General features: G+C 48.2%; 1 protein-coding gene across 2 annotated transcripts; it reads left to right on the top strand.

Annotated features, from left to right (window-relative positions):
- Positions 1–8,202: 8,202 nt before the first annotated feature.
- LOC142269293 (perilipin-2-like) lies at positions 8,203–21,776 on the top strand. Of its 2 annotated transcripts, none has more exons than XM_075332390.1 (8): positions 8,203–8,220; positions 8,309–8,351; positions 11,680–11,875; positions 17,597–17,679; positions 18,112–18,364; positions 18,829–19,013; positions 20,982–21,116; positions 21,194–21,776. In XM_075332390.1, exons 2-8 carry the CDS (start codon positions 8,325–8,327, stop codon positions 21,560–21,562), a joined length of 1,248 nt encoding a protein of 415 aa, XP_075188505.1. In that variant the 5' UTR covers positions 8,203–8,220; positions 8,309–8,324; the 3' UTR covers positions 21,563–21,776. The 2 variants fall into 2 exon arrangements, with proteins under 2 accessions (XP_075188505.1, XP_075188504.1); XM_075332389.1 differs by having other exon boundaries at positions 21,191–21,776.
- The last annotated feature ends 997 nt before the right edge of the window (positions 21,777–22,773 follow it).

Raw genomic sequence — 22,773 nt, 5'->3', positions numbered from 1 at the left:
TGCCTGTGGCTGCATGCAAGCGGCCGGGTACCTGTACTTGCATGCAGCGGCAGCCGGGTACCCGTGGCTGTGTGCGGGCGGCAGCGGGTGCTGTGTGGGGTCGGCAGCCAGGTACCTGTGCTTGCATGCGGTGGCAGACGGGTACCCATGGCTGTGTGCGGGCGGCAGCCGGGTGCTGTGTGCGAGCGGCAGTCGGGTGACCGTGCAGGTACCCGGCTGCCGCCCTCACACAGTCACCCATCTGCCGCCCGCACACAGCCATGGGTACCCGGCTGCCACCGCACGCAAGCACAGGTACCCGGCGGCTTGTACGCAGAGTGGGCGGGCAGCCTGCTGGCTGCCACTCTGTGCATGCGGGGCGGGCGGCTGTGCAGCTTACCAGTTGTCCGCGGTCCCACTTTCAAATGATGGCGCCGGTGGAGCTCTTGGATGAGAGCTCCATCTGCGCACGCGCTGCTCCGGGAGTCAGCGCGTGCGCAGATGGAGCCCTTGGATGAGAGCTCCATCTGCGCATGCGTCGCTCCGGGCGCCATTACTTGAATCGGGACCGCGGACACACTCCACCACTGAGCCGTCGCTCCCACCACTGAGCCGCCGCCGCCGCCGCCGCTGCCACCACTGAACCGGGACCGCGGACACACGCCACCACTGAGCAGTCCCTGCCGCTGCCACCACTGAGCAGTTGCCGCCGCTCCCACCACTGAGCCGCCGCCGCCGCCGCTGCCACCACTGAACCGGGACCGCGGACACTCACTGCACCGGCCTGCTGCACGGCTCTCATGCCACGGCTGCTGCCGCCACCACGGACCCCACGGATCCTGCCACCGCGGACACCACCGCGCCTGCAACCACGGACGCCACGGCACCTGCAACCACGGACCCCGCTGCCACTGACCTGCCGCGCCTGCCAGCACAACCTGTGCCTCCTGTGACCCCGCTTCACCACCACTGCTGCCCCCCTCCGGTAAGAGAACATCGGAGTATAAGACGGACCCCATTTTTCTTTTTTTTACCTTTTTTTATGTCTAAGTTTGGGGTGCGTCTTATATTCCGGTGCGTCTTATAAAGCGAAAAATACGGTATGTATTTCCCCCAGTAATGTGTATGTCCCCAGCCTCTCTTGTGATGTATATACAGCAGTGTTAGTGTGCTCTGTGTGCGGCTATGTCTGTTATACAAGCCGGGAGGTGAATGAGGCTGTTGCCGGCTTCCCAATATTAGAAATATATATACTGGATAAATATATAAAAATAGTGTGTGTGTGTGTGTGTGTATCTATGTATGTCAGTGTATATGACTGTGTATAGATTTGTCTGTTTATATGTGTTTTTGTGAATTTCTCTTTAAATAAATATGTGTACGTATGCCTGTATGTGTATGTATCTGTGCAGGGCCGTCTTTGGGGGTTTTGCTGCCCTAGGCACTGTGAGTGGTGGCGCCCCCTTCTGATCAGTCAGATTAAGGGTATGTGCACACAGCATTTTGTTTTCAGACAGATCCGCGCTGTAACCCGCCCAAAAACCCCAAACTCTAAATATTAAAGAAATGAACTCATACACTGCAATGTAAACGACTTGCTGTCCATATGTTCAGTCTTTGGAGTTTTTTAAGCGCGTCAGGTTTCCTCAGACATGAAGCGACTGACAGTGACCATTATATGGCGGCTGCTGCTTGGATGCCGCTTACTACTTCATTTAAAAAATAAGTAAAATCCAGTAGCTAAAAGATGTTGAAAAAAACAACCAAGAAGCAACAGCAAAAAAAAATAAATATATATTTGCTTCAGGATAAAATGATGACTGTCCTGAAGCGTATTCTGTCTGAATAATTCCGGGGGTTCACAGACAACTACAAGACGTGTGCACATTCCCTGATAGAGCCCAGAGCCTTCAGATAGTAGTTAAGACCTGCATACACATTAACCTAAAGTGGTCTAAACCCGCCAATATCGACGGGTTCTGCTGACAGCCCAATGTGTATGGGGGCTCTAACTTCTGATTGTCGGGGGGAATAAGGCTCCAGCATGTCCGATTACGGAGTGTAGATCCTATTATCCTCTAAATGATAAGCTGCTGCCTGAGATGTCCAGCAGCGGCTCTAATAAAGAACACAGAAATACTTGGCAGAATGAGTGCTCCTGTATATGGGAGAGCTGAGCAAGATAGCTGCCGGCCTAAAAATCAGACCATAGTGTATGGGGGCTTTAGTCTCTTATTTATTAGGCTGACAGACATGCAGATAGCTGTATTTTTAGTCCAGTACGCTGACCTTATGTTTTAGGATCAAGACTGATAAAGGTAAAGATTACAACAGCTACATGACTATCACCAGAACCATCATCAGTACAGTAATACATAACTAAAACCACCCTAAATACAAGAATACGTAACCAAAACCACAGTTAGTACAGTAATACATCAATAGAACTACTGTCAATACAGTAATATCACCAAAACCACCCTAAATACAATAATACATCACCAAACCCACCCTAAAGACAATAATACATTGCCAAACCCACCCTAAAGACAATAAGGCATCACCAAAACCACCATCAGTACATGAATACATTGCCAACTTCGTACAGCAATCATGTGCAGTGTCAGGTTAGACCCATAAACATATATGTATTCCATTAACGTAGAACTCTCAGTATGTCCTTAACAATGGTAAGGAGATGCTGGTAGTTGTTACCAGCCATCATTAAACTGTAGACCATATAAGAACCTCAATACTGATTAGTCCCAGGCAGTAGACTTAACTTTTGGAGGAGATCTTATATGTTTAGGTCCATTAATTCTGAGATTAGAAGGGCAGAGGTGGGCTTAGTAGGGAGAAGGGGCATCATGGGGTGGGACTTGAGACCCCCACCAATTGCTCAAAAGACCTCTTAAGTGCACAGCTCAGGAGACCGGACTATGAAATTTTACTCCCGGAATCCATTCTGTCTGCATGTTCTGGTTCTCGGAAAAACTCGGGGCCACTGTAGTCAGACCCCCAGCGATTGGAAAGTTATTCCCCATCCCAAGGATAGGGGGTAAGTTTCCAATGTGAGAAAACCCTTTTAAAGCATTGACTGATTCCAGCAATGTGTCACTTACTGAGCTGTTTGCTGTCATTTTCTCTGCTGCAGATCTTGCAGTTATACAGAGCTCAAGAATATGCTGGACTACCTGCAGCACACCAAGATTAAGGAAAACAGAGCAGTGTATATGGGCTTCATTAGGAGTGAAAGGCAACAACTTCAATAGGTATGCACAAATAAGAAGAAACAGAAGTCTTTACATTTGCCTACGTATCTGTATATCCCATGGTCAATAATTAGCGATAATAAAGCTTTGTGCACTATAGCATTTATTAGACACAAGGTCCATGGGATATAGAATATAATAAAACACAGGACAGGATTTGACAATGACAGGCGAATAATCCCCATGTGGGGCCACATGCGATCTCCCCCTGTTGGTAAGCTCCCTGTACTGCGATCTCCCCCTGTTGGTACGCTCCCTGTACTGCGATCTCCCCCTGTTGGTACGCTCCCTGTACTGCGATCTCCCCGTTGGTACGCTCCCTGTACTGCGATCTCCCCCTGTTGGTACGCTCCCTGTACTGCGATCTCCCCCTGTTGGTACGCTCCCTGTACTGCGATCTCCCCCTGTTGGTACGCTCCCTGTACTGCGATCTCCCCCTGTTGGTACGCTCCCTGTACTGCGATCTCCCCCTGTTGGTACGCTCCCTGTACTGCGATCTCCCCCTGTTGGTACGCTCCCTGTACTGCGATCTCCCCCTGTTGGTACGCTCCCTGTACTGCGATCTCCCCCTGTTGGTACGCTCCCTGTACTGCGATCTCCCCCTGTTGGTACGCTCCCTGTACTGCGATCTCCCCCTGTTGGTACGCTCCCTGTACTGCGATCTCCCCCTGTTGGTACGCTCCCTGTACTGCGATCTCCCCCTGTTGGTACGCTCCCTGTACTGCGATCTCCCCCTGTTGGTACGCTCCCTGTACTGCGATCTCCCCCTGTTGGTAAGCTCCCTGTACTGCGATCTCCCCCTGTTGGTACGCTCCCTGTACTGCGATCTCCCCCTGTTGGTACGCTCCCTGTACTGCGATCTCCCCCTGTTGGTACGCTCCCTGTACTGCGATCTCCCCCTGTTGGTAAGCTCCCTGTACTGCGATCTCCCCCTGTTGGTAAGCTCCCTGTACTGCGATCTCCCCCTGTTGGTAAGCTCCCTGTACTGCGATCTCCCCCTGTTGGTACGCTCCCTGTACTGCGATCTCCCCCTGTTGGTACGCTCCCTGTACTGCGATCTCCCCCTGTTGGTAAGCCCCCTGTACTGCGATCTCCCCCTGTTGGTACGCTCCCTGTACTGCGATCTCCCCCTGTTGGTAAGCCCCCTGTACTGCGATCTCCCCCTGTTGGTAAGCTCCCTGTACTGCGATCTCCCCCTGTTGGTAAGCTCCCTGTACTTCGCTCTCCCCCTGTTGGTAAGCCCCCTGTACTGCTAGCCAGTGCTGTTGTGGGTCTCTATGGCTCACTGTTTTTCTAGCCTGTGATTATCTGACTCTGGTCAGTACACTGCTGTAAGTAAAGGCTGGTAGGTGTTTCATGTATAAGCTTGGTTCTAGCACTCAGCACTTTGTATATCAGGGAGACAGTATATGAATTACCCTACATGTGGCCCCACATGGGGATTATTCGCCCGTCATTGTCACATCCTGTCCTGTGTTTTATTATATTCTATACTCCATGGACCTTGTGTCTAATAAAACTTTTTATGTGCACTATAGCGTTTATTATCGCTAATTATTGACCATGGGATATACAGATACTTAGGCAAATGTAAAGACTTCTGTTTCTTCTTATTTGTGCATACCTATTGAAGTTGCTGCCTTTCACTCCTAATGAAGCCCATATACACTGCTCTGTTTTCCTTAATCTTGGTGTGCTGCAGGTAGTCCAGCATATTCATGAGCTCTGTATAACTGCAAGATCTACAGCAGAGAAAATGACAGCAAACAGCTCAGTAAGTGACACATTGCTGGAATCAGTCAATGCTTTAAAGGGGTTTTCTCACATTGGAAGCTTACCCCCTATCCTTGGGATGGGGAATAACTTTCCAATCGCTGGGGGTCCGACTACCGTGGCCCCGAGTTTTTCCGAGAACCAGAACATGCAGACAGAATGGATTCCGGGAGTAAAATATTTCTGCAGCACACCAAGTAGTCCTGAAATGATAACTACTGCTGATTAAACAGTGATTTTATCAAAACTACACTAAGCAGCCCAGTAAGTGACAACACTGGAATCAGGATCTCTGCCCCTACATTATGCTGCTCTCAAATTAGGTGGCAAAAACCTGGTGACAGACTCATAATTCTCCTCACTAAAGAGTAACCACCCTAAGTAAGCCCAAGGCTGTGCCCAAGAATAAATAACTGCCCATCACTGAGCTCACAGCACAAAGAATGACCTCACACCGTGTCACTTATAGTATACAGCCTCCACATTCTCACCTATAACATTTCCACTACACTGCCCCCTCAAATGAAAACCCCCACTGTCCTCACCACTGAATTATACCCTCCAGACCTTCCTCACTTATGAACTATGACCCCCACTGTCCCCACCTCTCCATGCAGCCCCCACTTCACTGCCCCCCTCATGCTGTCCACACTCTATAATAAACCTTAAGCTTCGCATTCTGTATACCGAGCCCTCCCAGGGTCCTAACTGAGCGCTCCCCGTGCTGCTCCTTCTCCATATCAAGCCCCCTCCATACCAAGCCCACCATGGTTCCCCTTCCATACCGAGCACCCCCCATGCTTCCCCATTCTCCATACCATGCCTCTCATTCTCAATACTGCAACTCCCATTTGCTATACTGTCCACCACCCTCATTTTCCCTCCCCCACCCCCCCATTTTCCCATTCTGCTCCATCCCCCATGCTGCGCCCCCACATCATGCTCCATCCTCCATGTTGCACCCCCACATGGTGCTTCATCCCCCCATCCTCCATGTTGCACCCCCACATCATGCTTCATCCCCCCATCCTCCATGTTGCACCCCCACATCATGCTTCATCCCCCCATCCTCCATCTTGCACCCCCCCCCCACATCATGCTTCATCCCCCCATCCTCCATGTTGCACCCCCACATCATGCTTCATCCCCCCATCCTCCATGTTGCACCCCCACATCATGCTTCATCCCCCCATCCTCCATGTTGTGCCCCCACATCATGCTTCGTGCCCCCCCATCCTCCATGTTGTGCCCCCACATCATGCTTTGTGCCCCCCATCCTCCATGTTGTGCCGCCACATCATGCTTCATCCCCCCATCCTCCATGTTGCACCCCCACATCATGCTTCATCCCCCCATCCTCCATGTTGCACCCCCACATCATGCTTCATCCCCCCATCCTCCATGTTGTGCCCCCACATCATGCTTCGTGCCCCCCCATCCTCCATGTTGTGCCCCCACATCATGCTTTGTGCCCCCCATCCTCCATGTTGTGCCGCCACATCATGCTTCATCCCCCCATCCTCCATGTTGTGCCGCCACATCATGCTTCATCCCCCCATCCTCCATGTTGTGCCCCCACATCATGCTTTATCCCCCCCATCCTCCATGTTGTGCCCCCACATCATGCTTCATCCCCCCCATCCTCCATGTTGTGCCCCCACATCATGCTTCATCCCCCCCATCCTCCATGTTGCGCCCCCACATCATGTTCCATCCCCTCATCCTCCATGTTGCGCCCCAACATCATGTTCCATCCCCCCATCCTCCATGTTGCGCCCCCACATCATGTTCCATCCCCCCATCCTCCATGTTGCGCCCCCACATCATGTTCCATCCCCTCATCCTCCATGTTGCGCCCCCACATCATGTTCCATCCCCTCATCCTTTATGTTGCGCGCCCCCCCGGGTTGCTTGTTCGGCACGGTCTTCAGCTGTACAGCGCTTACCTGCTCCAGGCTGCATCTCCCGTTCTCCACGGTGGCGGTGGCAGGATCTGACATCTTGCTCGGCGGCGGTTCCATCTCCCGTCCTCCTCTGCGCGGCGCTGCCTCACGCTGCTGTGACCTCTGCACAGTGAGCGCACGGCAGCACGTCGGGGCGGGGAGCTGATTCCAGCTCCTCTGACCCCGGAAGTGCCGGCACGCTCACAGTTTCATTTATAGTCGCGTGTTATAGACGCGACTATAAATGACTGCGGCGCCCCCTCCCTCCTCCAAAAAGGCGCCGGATTTAATAAAGAGTTTGGAGGAGGGAGGAAGATTTATTTTAAAAAAAAATAAAATTAAAGTTTTGGTCTGGGCGCTGCCCCTCTGGAAGGCGCCGCCCCAGGCACGTGCCCTCAAGTGCCTAATGGCAAATACGGCCCTGTGTGTATGTATCTGTGCATGTGTATGTGTGGATGGGGCCCACTGAGATTCTTTCGCCCAGGGCCCAGAAACACCTGGAGCCGGCTCTGCTAGACCCCACTCCCACTATCCCCACAATAACTGCCCTGTGTATGGGGCTCTAATGCCCTGTGTGCAGGGAGAAGTGATACATACATTACACCAGAGCCCACTCCCACTATCCCCACTGTGGGAACCATAACTGCCCTGTGTATGGGGCTCTAATGCGCTGTGTGCAGGGAGAAGTGATACATACATTACACCAGACCCCACTCCCATTATCCCCACAATAACTGCCATGTGTATGGGCTCTAATGCCCTGTGTGCAGGGAGAAGTGATACATACATTACACCAGACCCCACTCCCATTATCCCCACAATAACTGCCATGTGTATGGGCTCTAATGCCCTGTGTGCAGGGAGAAGTGATACATACATTACACCAGACCCCACTCCCATTATCCCCACAATAACTGCCATGTGTATGGGCTCTAATGCCCTGTGTGCAGGGAGAAGTGATACATACATTACACCAGACCCCACTCCCACTATCCCCACAATAACTGCCGTGTGTACAGGCTCCTCCAGCACATAACACGCCCCCGTTACCGGCCTCACCACACAACTGTCAGTCACACCGTGACCCCTGCACGCCGCGCACAGCCGCCCTCAGTCAGGAGAGCAGACTGTGACGTCACCAGTCAGCTGACTGCAGGAAGCCTCCGGAGACCGCGCATAGTCAGGTGGGCGTGGTTATCCGTCTATAAGTGCGCAGACGCCCGAGGAGTGCTCGTTCCTCTCTGGCAGTTTGTGTGAGTTGGTGGCAGTGCGCGCCTGTGGTGGTTTTGGTGCTGATGTAGTGAGGTTTTTACTTGTTTTCTTGAATTTATTTTTTTGTAGGTATTTCCCTAGTGACATGGCTGAGACAATGGAGCAGCAGCAGGTAATGTTTCCACCCTGGTATATATTGGGCATGGAGGGAGCAGATGTAGTGGAGCTTATAGTCTGCCCCTTACTGTGGGGTCTGAGCCCCTCACTATTAGTGCAGCAGTAGGTGGCTCCTCAGTGCCCCTGGTATATGCCCTGTGGGAGGCTCTCTGGTATCTGCTGGTGCCAGGCTATGTAGTGCCCCAGGTGCACAGGATCTGCTGGCAGTGCCCACCTCAGGTCGGGTTTGGTGCAGGTCTCCAGGTGTTGGTGCTTCCATGTGAGGATTATGGCCAGGACTGTTCTGTAGCGCTGTGTGGAGCTGTAGAGCAGTACATGATCTGATCACTGATGGAAATGGCTGTGCTCCTATGGGTGTCTTCCTATACCTGCAGTCTGTGCTGTGGTCAGTGCTGGCATTGAGCAGGTGCTGCAGTGAGTGCGGTTCATCAGCTTTAACCCCTTAGTGAGGGTCCTGAATTCTTTATTTTCAGAGATGATCTAATGCATATGTGATGCATGTAAAGGGATCTGTCAGCAGGCTCTCACCCCCGTAATGTGCATGTAGATTCCAGAAATCAAGCTCAGCACAACCTTTACATGGCCAGTCTTTGAGAAATCAGTGTTTTTAATTCATGTGCAAATGAGGTTGTGGATCTGTCACTCCAGCTCTGTGCCACCGCTTACTACTTCATTGAGAGCTCCATTGCCTGAGGTTACCCAGCATAGAGGCTCATTCTAGCAAGAGGTGGTGCTGGGTGAGGAATAGAGCTGGAATGGTAAAGGCATGAAGGCTACCATAACCCTTCAGCCTCATTTGCATATGAAAGTGAGGCTTATTTAGAAATGAACAGACTCCTAATGTGAGGGGTCTTCTGGATTTGTCTCTGAAAGCTGCATGGGCATGTAAACAGATTAGTTGGTTTTGAAGTCTGGATTTCTCCACTTTTCTCTAATGGCTCATTTAGACAAGGTGGTCTTCATGACATATTTAGAAGTGTCTGATAAACCATTATCTGCGTATTATGATTGACAGCACATCTCTAGTTGCCTACATGCTGATTAATTGTTTAATAGAGATGAGCAGACCCATGCACATTTGGGTTTGTCTAATATGGAATGAGAAGTTATAACTGGAAACGAAACCTGACCCAAGACAACAAACCCCATAGAAGTAAATGGGGACAAGACTTTCTGTGCTGTAAAATGGTTGGAGTAAGGGCTAGGTGGCTGCTAAGGGGTTAAGAGCAGTGTGCCCACGTGTGCGTATTGCATGCAGTTACGCTGCGTTCTGCACTGCAGCGTAACTGTGCAGGGGATGCAGGACACATGCAATCTTTGTGCATAATCCATGCCCACGTTGCGTTTTAGAACGCAGCGATTTGCATGCTGCTAAATCACTGCGTTCTAAAAAGCAACATGTCACTACTTTTGTGCGCTTTGCATGCTGTCTCCATTCTGTCTATAGGGAGAGGCAGCATCCAGAGCGCACGAATTCTGCAGTCGGCAAAGTTTCAGAACGGAGCTTTTCAGCTGCGCTCTGAAGCGGACGTTGCAGTGCAGAGCGCACAAACGTGGGCACAGCCTTATACATATTTCCTGGAAGATTACACTGCAGTCACACTTCTCCTGGCCTGCTCATTAAGCTTCATGAATATTCACTTTTCCCCTGCCCACTGTGTGCCAGTGTCTGCAGACTGCTAGATATGCCCCCCTTCTTTTAGTATCTGATTTATTGTATGGTAGTGTAAAATAACGTAATGAATGGCATGTGGTTTTGCCATATTTTTGATTACCAGCAGGGGTAAAACTAGCTGCAGCCTCCAGGGGACTGCTTTCACACTGTTTTTCTAACATGCCTCAATGCCTCATAAATGTTTTTTTGCTGCGAAAGCAGATCCTGTTTTGCAAAGAAACGCATGTTATTTTCCAGGATCCTGTCACTTGAAGTTTATGGGCGGGCATTGAAGTCATGTCATCGGGAGTGAGGGGAACTGAATGTGATGGACTGGGAGCCGGCATCTGACAACTGCAGTAAGCTGTAACCAAGGTTAACATCGGGTAACTAAGAAGCGCTTTGCTTGGTTACCTGATATTTATCTTGGTTACGAGCGTCCACTGCTCTAAGGAGGGGGGAGGGGGAGAGAGGGACTGATCACGCCAGGCTGGTTTCTGGGCATGCTCAAGCAGGATCCTGTATCAGCATGCCAGCGTTCACATGCGTTTGCGTGCTGTTTAGTCAGGATCCAGCGATTTGCAGTATTTGGACGCAGCTCAAAAATGCTACAAGTAGCGTTTTTGGAAAGTTAAACTGGAAGTTGCTGGATCCTCACTATAACGCACGCAAATGCATGTGGACGCGAGTCCATTGCAAATGCACTGAAGTGAAAACATATTTGCACTGGATCTGTTTTTGCGGGTGGGGGGGGATAATTTCAGGACGCATGTTAAAAAGACGTAGTGTGAAAGCAGCCTTACTGTGGCTGTTTATGAAAAATAAAGATCCACCCAATTTATTTAAATTAAAAAAGTGCTGTATTTCTTTTTATATTCTTTTTTTTTAACCAATCCATGGTAAAGCTGACTGCTGGTTATTCAGTTTCAGAAGGTCTGTGGATATTGCCCCATAACAGCCTAAAAATACTAACCTGCAGCCAACCCAGACATGGCACATTCATTAGATGTAACACAACTCATCCTGATGTAGTCCCATGGCCGGACTGCTCTGGTGCTTTGTCCTGCAATCCAGCAATGGTTCAGCTCAGTTAATTGAGCAGCAGGCAGCCCTCAGTTGAACCCTGTCTGATTGCAGGACACGGCTGCACAGCAATCCCCAGTGTGAACTCCAATGATCAGACTGCTGTCCACAGTTCAGTAATCTGGCAGTGGATTCATCAGTGGTCACTTGGTATCATGGGAACCTGGCTGTGACATCCAGTGCACAATCCCAAGAGATGGTTCCCACCTCTCCCCAAACCTGTCTGATCTGTTACCTTCAGTCCATATGCTTTACCCTGTTAGTGGCCTCCAGGTCCCGCACTCCTGTGATCCAGCATAATTAGAGGTTTTATTCTTGAGGAGGGGATGGATGCGGCAATGGAAATTGGGTAAGATTGTTATTGGTAAGCATTTATTGCTATAGAAGTAATGCCTTTTCCTAGGTGCATCTTTAGGATCCAGTGATCATTGCAGCATGCCATGTTGTTGTAAAATGGAGACTAAACTGATTAGTCTGACCCTGGGGATTTAATCTAGTTCATGGAAGAATTAATTTTAATGAAATTTATTTTGAATGGAATTACCAGACTGTACAAGTGATTTGTTGTTCTTTTTTTCTTGTGTAGAATGTGGTGGTAAGGTTGATAAACCTCCCATTTGTGAGCTCTACATATGACATGGTGTCCTCCACCTACGTGACCACTAAAGACAACCATCCCTACCTGAAGTCTGTATGTGACGTCGCAGAGAAAAGTGTGAAGAGCATCACTTCTGTGGCCATCACCAGCGCCATGCCAATCCTGCAGAAACTCGAGCCTCAAAGTAGGTTTAGCGTCTCGATGGTGGTCACTGTCAAACATGTAATTCTGTGGTAATCTGCACACCGAATGCTTGGTGGGTTGCTGCAAGGCAACTTGTCCTGAAGATCAGCAAATTCATCTGCAAGTGGAGTACTGAAATGTACAAATCTGTATTTTCCAGAATGCAGACTTGTGGGTTGTTTGGTGTTTTTGTTTTTTTTCAGCCTTTATGATGCAGAGCCATAGTCTACTTTCCAATCCTCACTGCTTCTAGTAACCCTGAGCCTTTCACAGAAATGGGATTTCCTGCTGATGTCCAGGATGGTTCAGTGCAGCCAAGGTTATGGTGCATTTTCTTGGACTTTTGAGCGCTTGCACAGAACCCTTTTGGCCCTCATCAGAGCTGTCAGGCGGATAGTGGTTCATTGAGCATTGTGGGTGCAAGACATTAAGGCTACATGCTCACACTGCATTATTTTACCAGTTTTGATACCAAAATTGCATGCATTTCCTTCCCCAGTATGGTCTGAGACTTCATTTTTACTGTGGCTATATTTGCAGTTTTTTCTATTACATTATTGTGATGACCTCAGAAGCTGCATGTTTCTTTACATTTTGTAGCAGAGTTTCTAATTAGTGATGGGAGGACTTGCAGATCAATCCCCTGCTGACTCGGTGGGCAGTGATTGATCCCTGCATCTGGCCAGTTGCCTTTTCCTAGTCTATTGGGACCAGAATCTGGCACAAAGGGGTAGGAGCAAATCTTTATACTTGCCTTGTCACCGGTGCAGCTGTAAGCTCCCACAGTCACTCATTCACTTCCAAGCCACTCATTACCTATTTTGAATATGCCTTCTTTCCCCACCCACCAGCATCTGATTGGTTGCAGGCAGACATGTGCACGCGCACACAGTGATAGCATGTCTGATGCTTCCAATCAGATGCTGGTGAGCAGGTATATATTGTACCGTAAAATTTCATAGGGGCCTCACCATATTATGATACTAAGCACAGCCTACAGCGGCTGTCAGCCCCAGCCATGAGCTTGTCTTGGCTGTGTAGCAAAAGAGGAGGAAACACATGCTGCTTTTATGTACAAAAGTAGGTAGAAAAGTGTACAGTTCCCTGATGAAGCCAGACAGCTGGGAGCTGGGTTTCTCAGGCTGAGAAGACTCATGCTTGTGGTGCACCATTCCTCAGCCAAAAAGAAGAAAAGGCAGCCGGCAGCTGCCCAGGATTGCTGCATTCATTAGATGTTACAATCCTGCCACTTTACCTGGCTCTTCCTAATTGGTGTGGTGGCAATTGGGCTAACAGGGGCTTAATTACAGCCCACAGCTGCCACGAAGCCCTAGATCAGTAATGTGAGGCATCTCAGACCCCCTCCATCAGTAATCTGTTATCAAAAGAAGCCCCCCAAAATCCTTATTTTGAAATGAAATGCACCTACTGGTAACTCAGTTTCCAGTATTCTCTCATGACAGCACTACAGGGGGTAATCCCCTTGACCTATACAGGGACAGGATCAGAGGTTAAAAGACCCCCTCCACCCTCCAGTGTCTTTTTCTAGTACTTGCAGAGGGGGGGATACACTATTTATACCAACAAATACAGTTTATTTTGCCAATGAGTTACTAAGAGGATGGAAGTAAGGGTGTTATCCTGAGGGACTAATGGAAACTGAATTACCAGTAGGTGTAATTCCCATTTTCCAGATCGTTCCACAGGAGCAATACCAAATGGCTCAGGGGGGTACAGAAGCCTTAAAGTGGTGGTTCACCCTTATCTTTTTTTAACTTTTCACTATCAATGTAAATTCTTATTGTAGGTCTATTTTCACTTCCTGCAGAGTAGGGCTACACTGCACGCTCAGTGCTGATCACATGACCCCGGGTGCTGTGGCCTCTGGCATCCACTGATGTCACGTCAACGTCCAAGCTCTGAAAGTTTACGTAATATCAGAAGCTTGTGCTGCCTCTGATCGTGAGGGACTGGGCTGTAGGCGACAATCACCATGTCACAGCCCAGCATGAGAAGGGGGTGGGGGGGGTGGGGGAGGTTTACTTACCATCCTGCAGCTGTGTGCGAGGTCAGCACCAGGAGAGAGAGGCGTCATCATGTCAGGTGAGTATATTTTATCGCAGAGCACAGTGTGCATCTGCAGAGCAGTGTGTTTTCCCTGGCTGTGCAGAGATGGAGCTGCTGCTGTCATTGATGTGATTTCTCTGTGCTTCGATAACATGCAGAGACAGGGAAGATGGCAGGGAGGCGTTTGGGTGGAGTGCTGAGTGGGTGTGATAGATGCAGTCCTACAGGCCACTGCAAAGGATCATGGAAGTTGTGGGAACTGAACCCAGGAAGTCAGGAGAGATATTAACCCCATCAGCTGGAGCCAACAATGAGGATGTGCTGCTAGAGAACAATAAAAGGTAATAGTGTTAAAATAACGTGTGGAAAGGAACATAAGATTTCTGAGAAAAAAAGTGTTGTTTACTGGACAACTCCTTTTAGGACCCAAGTCCCAGGCAAGAACTTGGTTAGATATAGTAACCAATTTGTAAACTCCAGAAATCTGGATAGTATGATCAATCTGAAACAATATGCACTGCATACAAAGGTTTCTCATTGAGAAGTAACATGCCTGTTTTAGGATCCAGAACACCCAGAAATTGCCAAGCCTGTTCCACCAGAGGTCACATTCTGGCCCCAGAAGTCCAAGGACTGTGCCTTGGGTAATGATGGACCCGCCATACAGTAACCTAGTCCTATCCTGAGCTGGTATAAAAAAACAAACCCTCTACCACCTGGGGCAGACTGCCTAACTAGGAATGGACTATACTCCATTAGTGTATAATTGTCACTAGTGTAGACATATACACAGCCTTCAATGGTGACCAGGGAACATCTAGAGGAACGAGGGTCTCTTTAAATCCCAGAGTGATTCTTCATTTGAGAGCAGGGAGACCCTAGATTTTCTTGTGAGACCAGTGAGCCTGAGGTAGACTATGGAGCTCTCTGCCACCAGATGAGGTGTCCTCTTGGTTATCACAATTTGATTAATAAATACCAAATGCAGCCTTTCTTTATCTTGCTTGATCAATATGCATCCACCCAACGCATTTCATTAGTTACTCATCAGGGGAGTCTTAAAGAGATGCTCTGCATTCTGTCAGTATCTTTGTTCCTGACAGGGCATAGATTAGGATATTAAAATGCATATTAATCAAGCAATATAAAAGGCTGCATTTGGTATTAATCAAATTGTGATAACAAAGCGGAAGCCTCAGCTTATATATTTTTTTTTTTTTTGTACCCAGTTTATCATGGTAAGACCTTTACTTTTTCTTTGCCGGGACCCATTTAATGTGAAGGGTGGGATCCTGGGCTACTATAAAAAGGTCTGTGGTTCTACAATTGTCCTATTGCGCTAAATCCAATTTTCTCTAGAAGGCGATTCCTTTGTGAAAAATGTGACTTGTTAGCACTGGACTGCTTGGCAGGGAGGGTGGGCTCGGGGGAATCTCCATTCTTATAGCAAGTGATGGCTGAGGGACCTTTCTTAAAGGTGTTGGCCCTTGCAGGGCCGCAATCAGGGCATTACTACTGTGCCTGGTGTAGGGGGCCCGGACAGGCCCAGGGTAAATACTTATTTTTATTAAGCCCCCGGCAGGATGGGCCCCTCCTTCACCAGGCCCCAGTCACAGTTGCCCAGTGGTGTCACTTCACCTTCTTATGACTATAATCACTATTTGCATGTGACAGGGCGGAGAATGCAAATTGGCCATCTGGTGGAGTGGAGGCAGTCATTGGAGCAGGGCGCCGGCACATCATTGCTGGACCTTGCAGCAGTGTGGTGAGGTCATCACTCTGCGACCTCATTACCCTCCTGCATGTAACGGCGGCAGAGGTGGCTAGGATGCGGCAGCCAGCGGGACAGGTAAGCGCTGTGAGCTGAAGACATTCGCCAGGGTGTGTGAGGTGGCCCGCCCGCTCATCTCAGACCGGGGGGGGGGGCCCACTGCTCTCAGCCTGGGGTAGGGGCGCTGATCCCAGACAGGTTCAGGTGATCTCAGACTGGGGGGGCCTCCCAACCCCTGCCTTACCTCAGCTAGATGCATGGGAGGGCGCTGAATTGCATCAAGGGCAGGTGAGTATAATGTGACTCATTTATGTGCTGTCTGTATGTGTTGTGTAAGATGTGTCCTGCATAGTGTGCAATATGTAGCTGTGGGTGGACGTATATAGCTTAATCTATGGCTGAGGCTATGGCTGAGTTATTGCAAAAGTAGCAGTGAGGCTAGGAAGTTTGAGTGGTGGAGGCGGAGCTGGGGGTTGAGCCTGGGCAGAGTCCCAAGGGGGCCCGAAAACTTTGCCAGTATGGGACTCCTAGTGGCGGCCCTGGTCCCTTGGTAGCTTGACAAGGCTGAGACCCCTGAGCCTGTAATCCTTTAATCTGGTTAAATTTGCACCATGCTAGGAGCACCTGTCATGCAACTCTCCTGAAGGGACAGGATAAACACTGGAGGTAGGGAGGGGCATTTTAATCTCAAGTTGGTGTGCAGTCATGGAACATGACTGCCTACTGAGTTTTAGGCAGACTGAGCCTTGCGATCAGCTGTGACATCACTCTGGTTAGCTACAGCTGGAGGTTCTCACTGCCTTCCACCTGTGACCACAGGTAACCTGACCTCTGGGGACCTCAATTAACTCAAGTGAGATCACTGAAGTCACCTGAGGTAAAGTTAACCAACCAAAGTCTTTTTAGTTTTTATTTCTTCTCACTTACAGATTAGTAATGTGGGAGTGAGGTCTCAGCTGCCTCCTATTACTAATTTGAGTCTTGGTGGCAGCTGTGAGCTGACATCACCCCTGAAACCCCCCCCCCCCCCCCCCCCCTTGAAATCTCAGGGCAATCAGCAAGAGCCAGGTAAAGTACCAGCAATCCTGGGCAGCTGTAGGATTTGTAGCCTCGGCGGAGCCCAAAAAGCATGACTCTCCCTAGCCTGAGCATACCAGCCCCTAGATGCTGGGCTCTTGGGTATCAATATTGGAGGGACTGCACATGTGTTTGGATTTTTTTGTTTTTTAAATGCAGTTTTCTGTTTTGAAACACAGGAAAGATAAGCACATGGCTAGGAGTTGTAGCCATAAGCTTTCTGTGCTAGGGGGACCCTATGTTTTTACTGTGCAATAGACCTGGTCAGTAACTGCAAGTGTCAGTCACTAAGTGTGTGTGGGTTTCTGACTGCAACCACAGCAGTGGGCAGGGGAAGCAGTGCATATGTAAATGAAGGTTATGAGTAGCCCCAGAAGTGAATGAGGCCACGGGAGCAGTTACAGCCACACCAGTGACTTGGTTAGTATTGCATACTCATAATTTTTATTTCTATTTTTGAGTCCCAGTCTGCATTTTGTAATCACAGGCTTCATTTTTTTTTTTTTTTTTTGGTCACCACACAGATTCAGCATGTGTACATCGCCTAAATTCAAATAGAATATCTTCTCGGCATATTTCCCAGGAGATGCCACACAAATTCCAAATTTGCCTGATTCACTCACCTTTATTCTTCACACTAGAAACATAAACAAGACCTGTGTATCATGGAAGGGCTGTATCTTGTAACCTACAGTCCATTCTCTCCTAGCATCAGAAGTATGCATAGCACCTTGCCAGTATTTGCCAGAACTCTGCTGGCATCAATATGTAGATGTAACTTTGTTCTTTTCCCCTCTCCCTTCCCAGTTGCTCTGGCAAACAATATTGCCTGCGTTGGACTTGATAAAATTGAAGAAAGGTTGCCTATTCTGTATCAGTCTTCTGAAAAGGTAAGCTACTGAAGTCATGTAGAGCCTTAAAGAAGGTGTCCACTACTTAAACAACCCCCATCTCAGTCCCCTTGTTTGCTCACATAAATAAATGTGCCTATACTCTTCTCCAGGCTCCACATGATGACCCACTTGCCCCATTACCAATCTCCACTGGCGTCCTTCTCCCCACCTTTGGACATTTTTGAGCAGGAAGTCAGCACAGCGCTCACATCCTGCTGAAATGTCCAGTTGGGGAGATACTGGGTGCTTATTGGTCGCGGGTCCCGCATGTCATGTGGGCCCTGGGAATGTGGCTTGACATCTCTGCAACTTCACCAATGGGGTATAGGCTTATTTTTACAGGGGCAGTCTTAGTGGACAACACCCCCCCCCCCCCCCCCTTAAACTTTACCTACTGTCATATTAGAGGTGTCATCTTGTACATTTTAGGTTGTGGCTAATGCCTCAGAAGCAGTTGTTGGTGCCAGAGATGCTGTTATCCATAGTATCACAGGAGTAGTGGATAAAACCAAGGGAGCTGTTCAGGAGAGTGTGGAGATGTCTAAGGCTGTTGTAAATGGCAGCATTAATACTGTTCTGGGAAGCCGTGTAGTGCAGATCATAAGCGACCGTGTGGACTCTGCACTAACTAGGTCTGAATATCTTCTGGAACAATACCTGCCACAAACAGATGAAGAGCTAGGTAAGCGAAACCTAGCAAGCCAATGGTGACCCAGCCTGGGAAACTTGCCTACCTTTGTGGACAGGGTACGTGAGAGTTGTTGGTTTCAGGCCAAAAAAACTAGCCTGACTAAAGGGTAATTTCCATTTTTATAAATGGGCACAAAGTTTTATTTCTTGTGACCTTTGAAAGGCTGGTCTGTCACTGAATGCCAATTTAACCAACTTCCCAACTAAAATGCCCTAGATTTGGCTAATATCTTACTGCATTTCTGGTGATGTCTAAAATGTGATATCACAGGAGGCTGCCTCAGCTTCATGCAGCTTCTCTCACCATATTAATCTTTTAAAGGGGTGCTTTGGTTTGTCATCCCCCCCCCCCCCTCCATCTTTGTAATCACAATCTTAATGTTTCTGCATTTTGTTCATCCAGCTAATGTACCCAGCTAAGCTGTTAATATATGGGCATTACAAATTTCTTTATAGCGAAGGACACAGCTGAAACACAAGGCATTGAGATGTCCCAAGATAAGCCTGGCTACTACATGCGCCTGGGATCCCTCTCTACTAAGGCCCGCAAGCGTGCTTATCAACAGGCCCTGACCAGTGTGAAGGATGCCAAATGCAGGAGTCAGGAAGCCATTGCTCAGCTCCAGAACACCATTGACCTGGTTAGTACATGTAATTCAAATGTACTGAGAAATCATCTACATTAAGGCTACGCTCCATTGCTGCTACATGGAATAGAATCATAAAATTTGTGTACTTGGTACTCATATTCATGGTAGCCCATCAGCCACAAGGTGACCTTTTCTGGTACAACCTAGAGCCAATAATCAAATGACTCAGATTAAAGGTCTACAAATGGTTTAATGTACTTGTCCTACAAAAGTACACTTGAATCAACAGATCTTGGCATAAGGGCCAATTGAATGTTTTAACATGATCCTGTGGTATCTCAATTGTGGTGTATCATCCAATCATGGCTATATCTGCCCATTGCAGAGTGTTCCAGTTCATGGTCTGCACAGCTCTCAGCCCTGGGGCAGTGGGAGAGGTGCAAGGTGCCCATAACTGACAACAGCTGGGTCTTGTAGATGCTGCTTTCTGAACATCTAATAACTTCTTACCAGTCTGTCACCTCTCCAGTTCTGAGCTCCTCAATGTCCGTGATAGCCAAGCTCAGGACTGAGGCAGAAACTCTCCTGTGGTCTGTTTAGTCTGTGCACTCAGTGACTTGTGCTTCTCCCACCCAGTACTCTACATTAAAAGACCGCCACTACAGAATATTGCAACAGCGCACTTTAAAAGGTTTCAGTGCAGGTTTATTATCAAATTGCAGAATTTAACGTTCCAAGATGAAACAAGTTAAATGTTTACTGTGGGCATCCCTCCCCTTTTTTAAATGGGATTCAGCATTCATTGAAACCTTTGACTAAGCATTGCTATCAGCCCAATGTAGAGAAGTCTTAACAAAAACCCTCTCCACCAGTGCTTCTGTATTCTGTACAAGGGGTGATTCATAAAAGGATGGTGCAAATATTAAAGGCCTCTACTCTTGCATCTTTTGAATTGCCCCACTTATACACACAGCAGCTTGTATCTATTCACACTTGCCTTTCTCTGCTAAAAGGTGCCGTGTGGTTTGTTTTTACTTGTAATTTGACACTTCTTGAGTTTAACAAATTGATTCTTATCTGGAAAACTTTGCAGATTAGAGATCTTGCACTATAATGTAACCAAAAACCAGTCCTAAATTTTCAATGTATAGGTTAGCTTTCATATGAAGAATGCTGTCTGGCTGAATCTTGCAGATCAGCTTAAGAGATTGCAGTTGTTCCTAAGGAGATCCCCTCTGTAATGGGAAATTCCTCACTGAATATGGTTTTTGTTTTTAACACTATGAATTTTGATAATGGTTCAGGGCGTCCTTGCTTGCCGGTCAGTGATGAGGGCAATCTGACCTGTTGTCCAGAGCTCCAGGCTCCGGGAGGCCTGTGGTCAGATTGCCCTCATCACACGCTGCATGCTGGGCAGGGAACAGGACAGATCCTGTAGCGCCACACAGTGTAAGAGCGGAACGCAGGAATCTCTCCTCTGTACCCTGCCCGACACTTTTCTATGACACGCACGCGCCCTGATATCATCAGTACGGCGTGCGGGTGTCAGTTGAAAAGTTCCCGCCCGGCATGAGAAGAAGCTGAAGCGGCGGGGCCTGTACGGAGAGAAGCAGCGGCTCCTAGGAGTACAGCATCGGCGCAGCCTGGGCATGTGAAAGAGAAGCTGCTCAGCGGGGGACTTGTACAGAGGTGCCTGAGGAGGGGACAAAAAGAGGTGAGTGGTTATTAGTAACCTGTGAAGACAATGGGGGGAAGGGGGGTAACTGACAATTATTTGGGGTGTAGGATATGAGAATGTAGTTTTACAGGTGTGGTATATGGGGGGGGGCAGGTGTAGTGTAGTTTTATAGGGGTGTAGTATAATACAGGTGAGTGCTATTGATTTCTGAAATTTGACAAACACTTGCCTGACAAGCATAATAATCTTGGTTCTGGCTCTGATATTGAGGATATTTCAGGGTACCTGAATAAGCCAAATGTAGTGCATATAATCTCACCTGCTTATATACAACTTTTCAGATTGAATATGCAAGAAAGAACATGAATAATGCAAATCAGAAGATCCATGATGCTCAGGAGAACATATACAACAAGTGGGTGGAGTGGACAAAAGGCTCCAGAGAAGATGCTGGTGGAGAAACTGAGGGTGCAGAGGTAATGACACTCCCTTGAGTCTTATGCTAGGCATCATCTGTGTACTGGAAACATAACATTTCTTCTCCTTTCAGCAGATTGAATCTCGCACACTGGCTATTGCCCGGCATCTTGCTAATCACCTGCAAAGCACATGTCTGTCTCTGGTCTCCAGTGTCCAAGGTCTTCAGCAAAACCTTCAGAACAAGGCTCAAAGTATTAGTGCCATGGCTGCAGATATCTATCAAAACTTCCACTCTGCCTCTTCCTTCAGAGACATGTCTGACAGCCTCTTAACCGCCACTAAGGACAAGATTACACAAATAAAGGATGGTATGGATGAGATGATAACCTACTTTATAAATAACACTCCACTAAATTGGCTGGTAGGTCACTTCACTCCAGAACTGGCTGGTAGCCAAGATAAGGAGGAAGAAATTGATGATGGAGGCTCAGACAAAAAGTAAAACCCACCTGAACTGTCAAACATCACTGACTTGTCATTTGTTTTCCATCTCCTTGCTTTCCCCTTAATCAGAGGGCCAGTATCTGGCAACAGACCATGGAAGATGTGAAGGGGGTTGGCGGTCATTGACCCTTGTCTTTATTTTTGTCTTCACAAATCCAGCTTAACTGTAACCAGCATCACTAATGTATAACCCCCAGTATGTAACTGTTTTAATGCACTTTTGTATGTTAATAAAATACTGCATTGACTTGTCTGTCAGATGTGTATAAACTTCACAACCATAGTTGATGGGTAAAATCTGTGGTCTGAAGGCAAGCTTTAAACTTCCAGATTACTCCATGGAATCTTTAGAATTCACCTCTTTTGAAGGGAGGAGCTAGAGGCACACTGACAATGCAAGTTCTTCTAAGACCCCACTGGCAGTGCTTCATAGAACTTCACAATCACCAGCTACAATTTCTGTAATGGGAGAATCTGAAAGCTGGCTCTAATGCAGGGACCATTTGTTGCAGTTACAGCCATCACTTACTATAGATGGAGCGGTGACTGAAGCAGTGCTGTTTCCACCCCTATGCCTGACATTATTCCCCCTCAGGAGTGGTTTTTTTAGTTTGTTTTCTCGCAGCAGCACTGCTCTCAATATGGGGGCAGATCCAGAACCATAATAAAGGGAATCTGTCTGCATACATGTTAATCTCAGATGTAGCAAAAAACAGCTGAGGACCTGAATCCAACAATATAGCACTTTAATTACTGGTTGCAATCATATACTAGGATGGGGCTACATTACTCCATAACAGTGCATCATGACCCCTCCCTACTATCCACCTCTAAAACCTAGGTATGCCTTACAGTCCAGTATTGCCCTTACCGTCCAGTATTGCCCTTACCGTCCAGTATTGCCCTTACCGTCCAGTATTGCCCTTACCGTCCAGTATTGCCCTTACCGTCCAGTATTGCCCTTACCGTCCAGTATTGCCCTTACCGTCCAGTATTGCCCTTACCGTCCAGTATTGCCCTTACCGTCCAGTATTGCCCTTACCGTCCAGTATTGCCCTTACCGTCCAGTATTGCCCTTACCGTCCAGTATTGCCCTTACCGTCCAGTATTGCCCTTACCGTCCAGTATTGCCCTTACCGTCCAGTATTGCCCTTACCGTCCAGTATTGCCCTTACCGTCCAGTATTGCCCTTACCGTCCAGTATTGCCC

This window comes from Anomaloglossus baeobatrachus, unplaced genomic scaffold (genome assembly GCF_048569485.1).
Source record: "Anomaloglossus baeobatrachus isolate aAnoBae1 unplaced genomic scaffold, aAnoBae1.hap1 Scaffold_3171, whole genome shotgun sequence".
NCBI lineage: Eukaryota > Metazoa > Chordata > Amphibia > Anura > Aromobatidae > Anomaloglossus > Anomaloglossus baeobatrachus.
The sequence above is the reverse complement of the archived record's forward strand: the minus strand, read 5'-3'. Positions and strand labels throughout refer to the sequence as shown.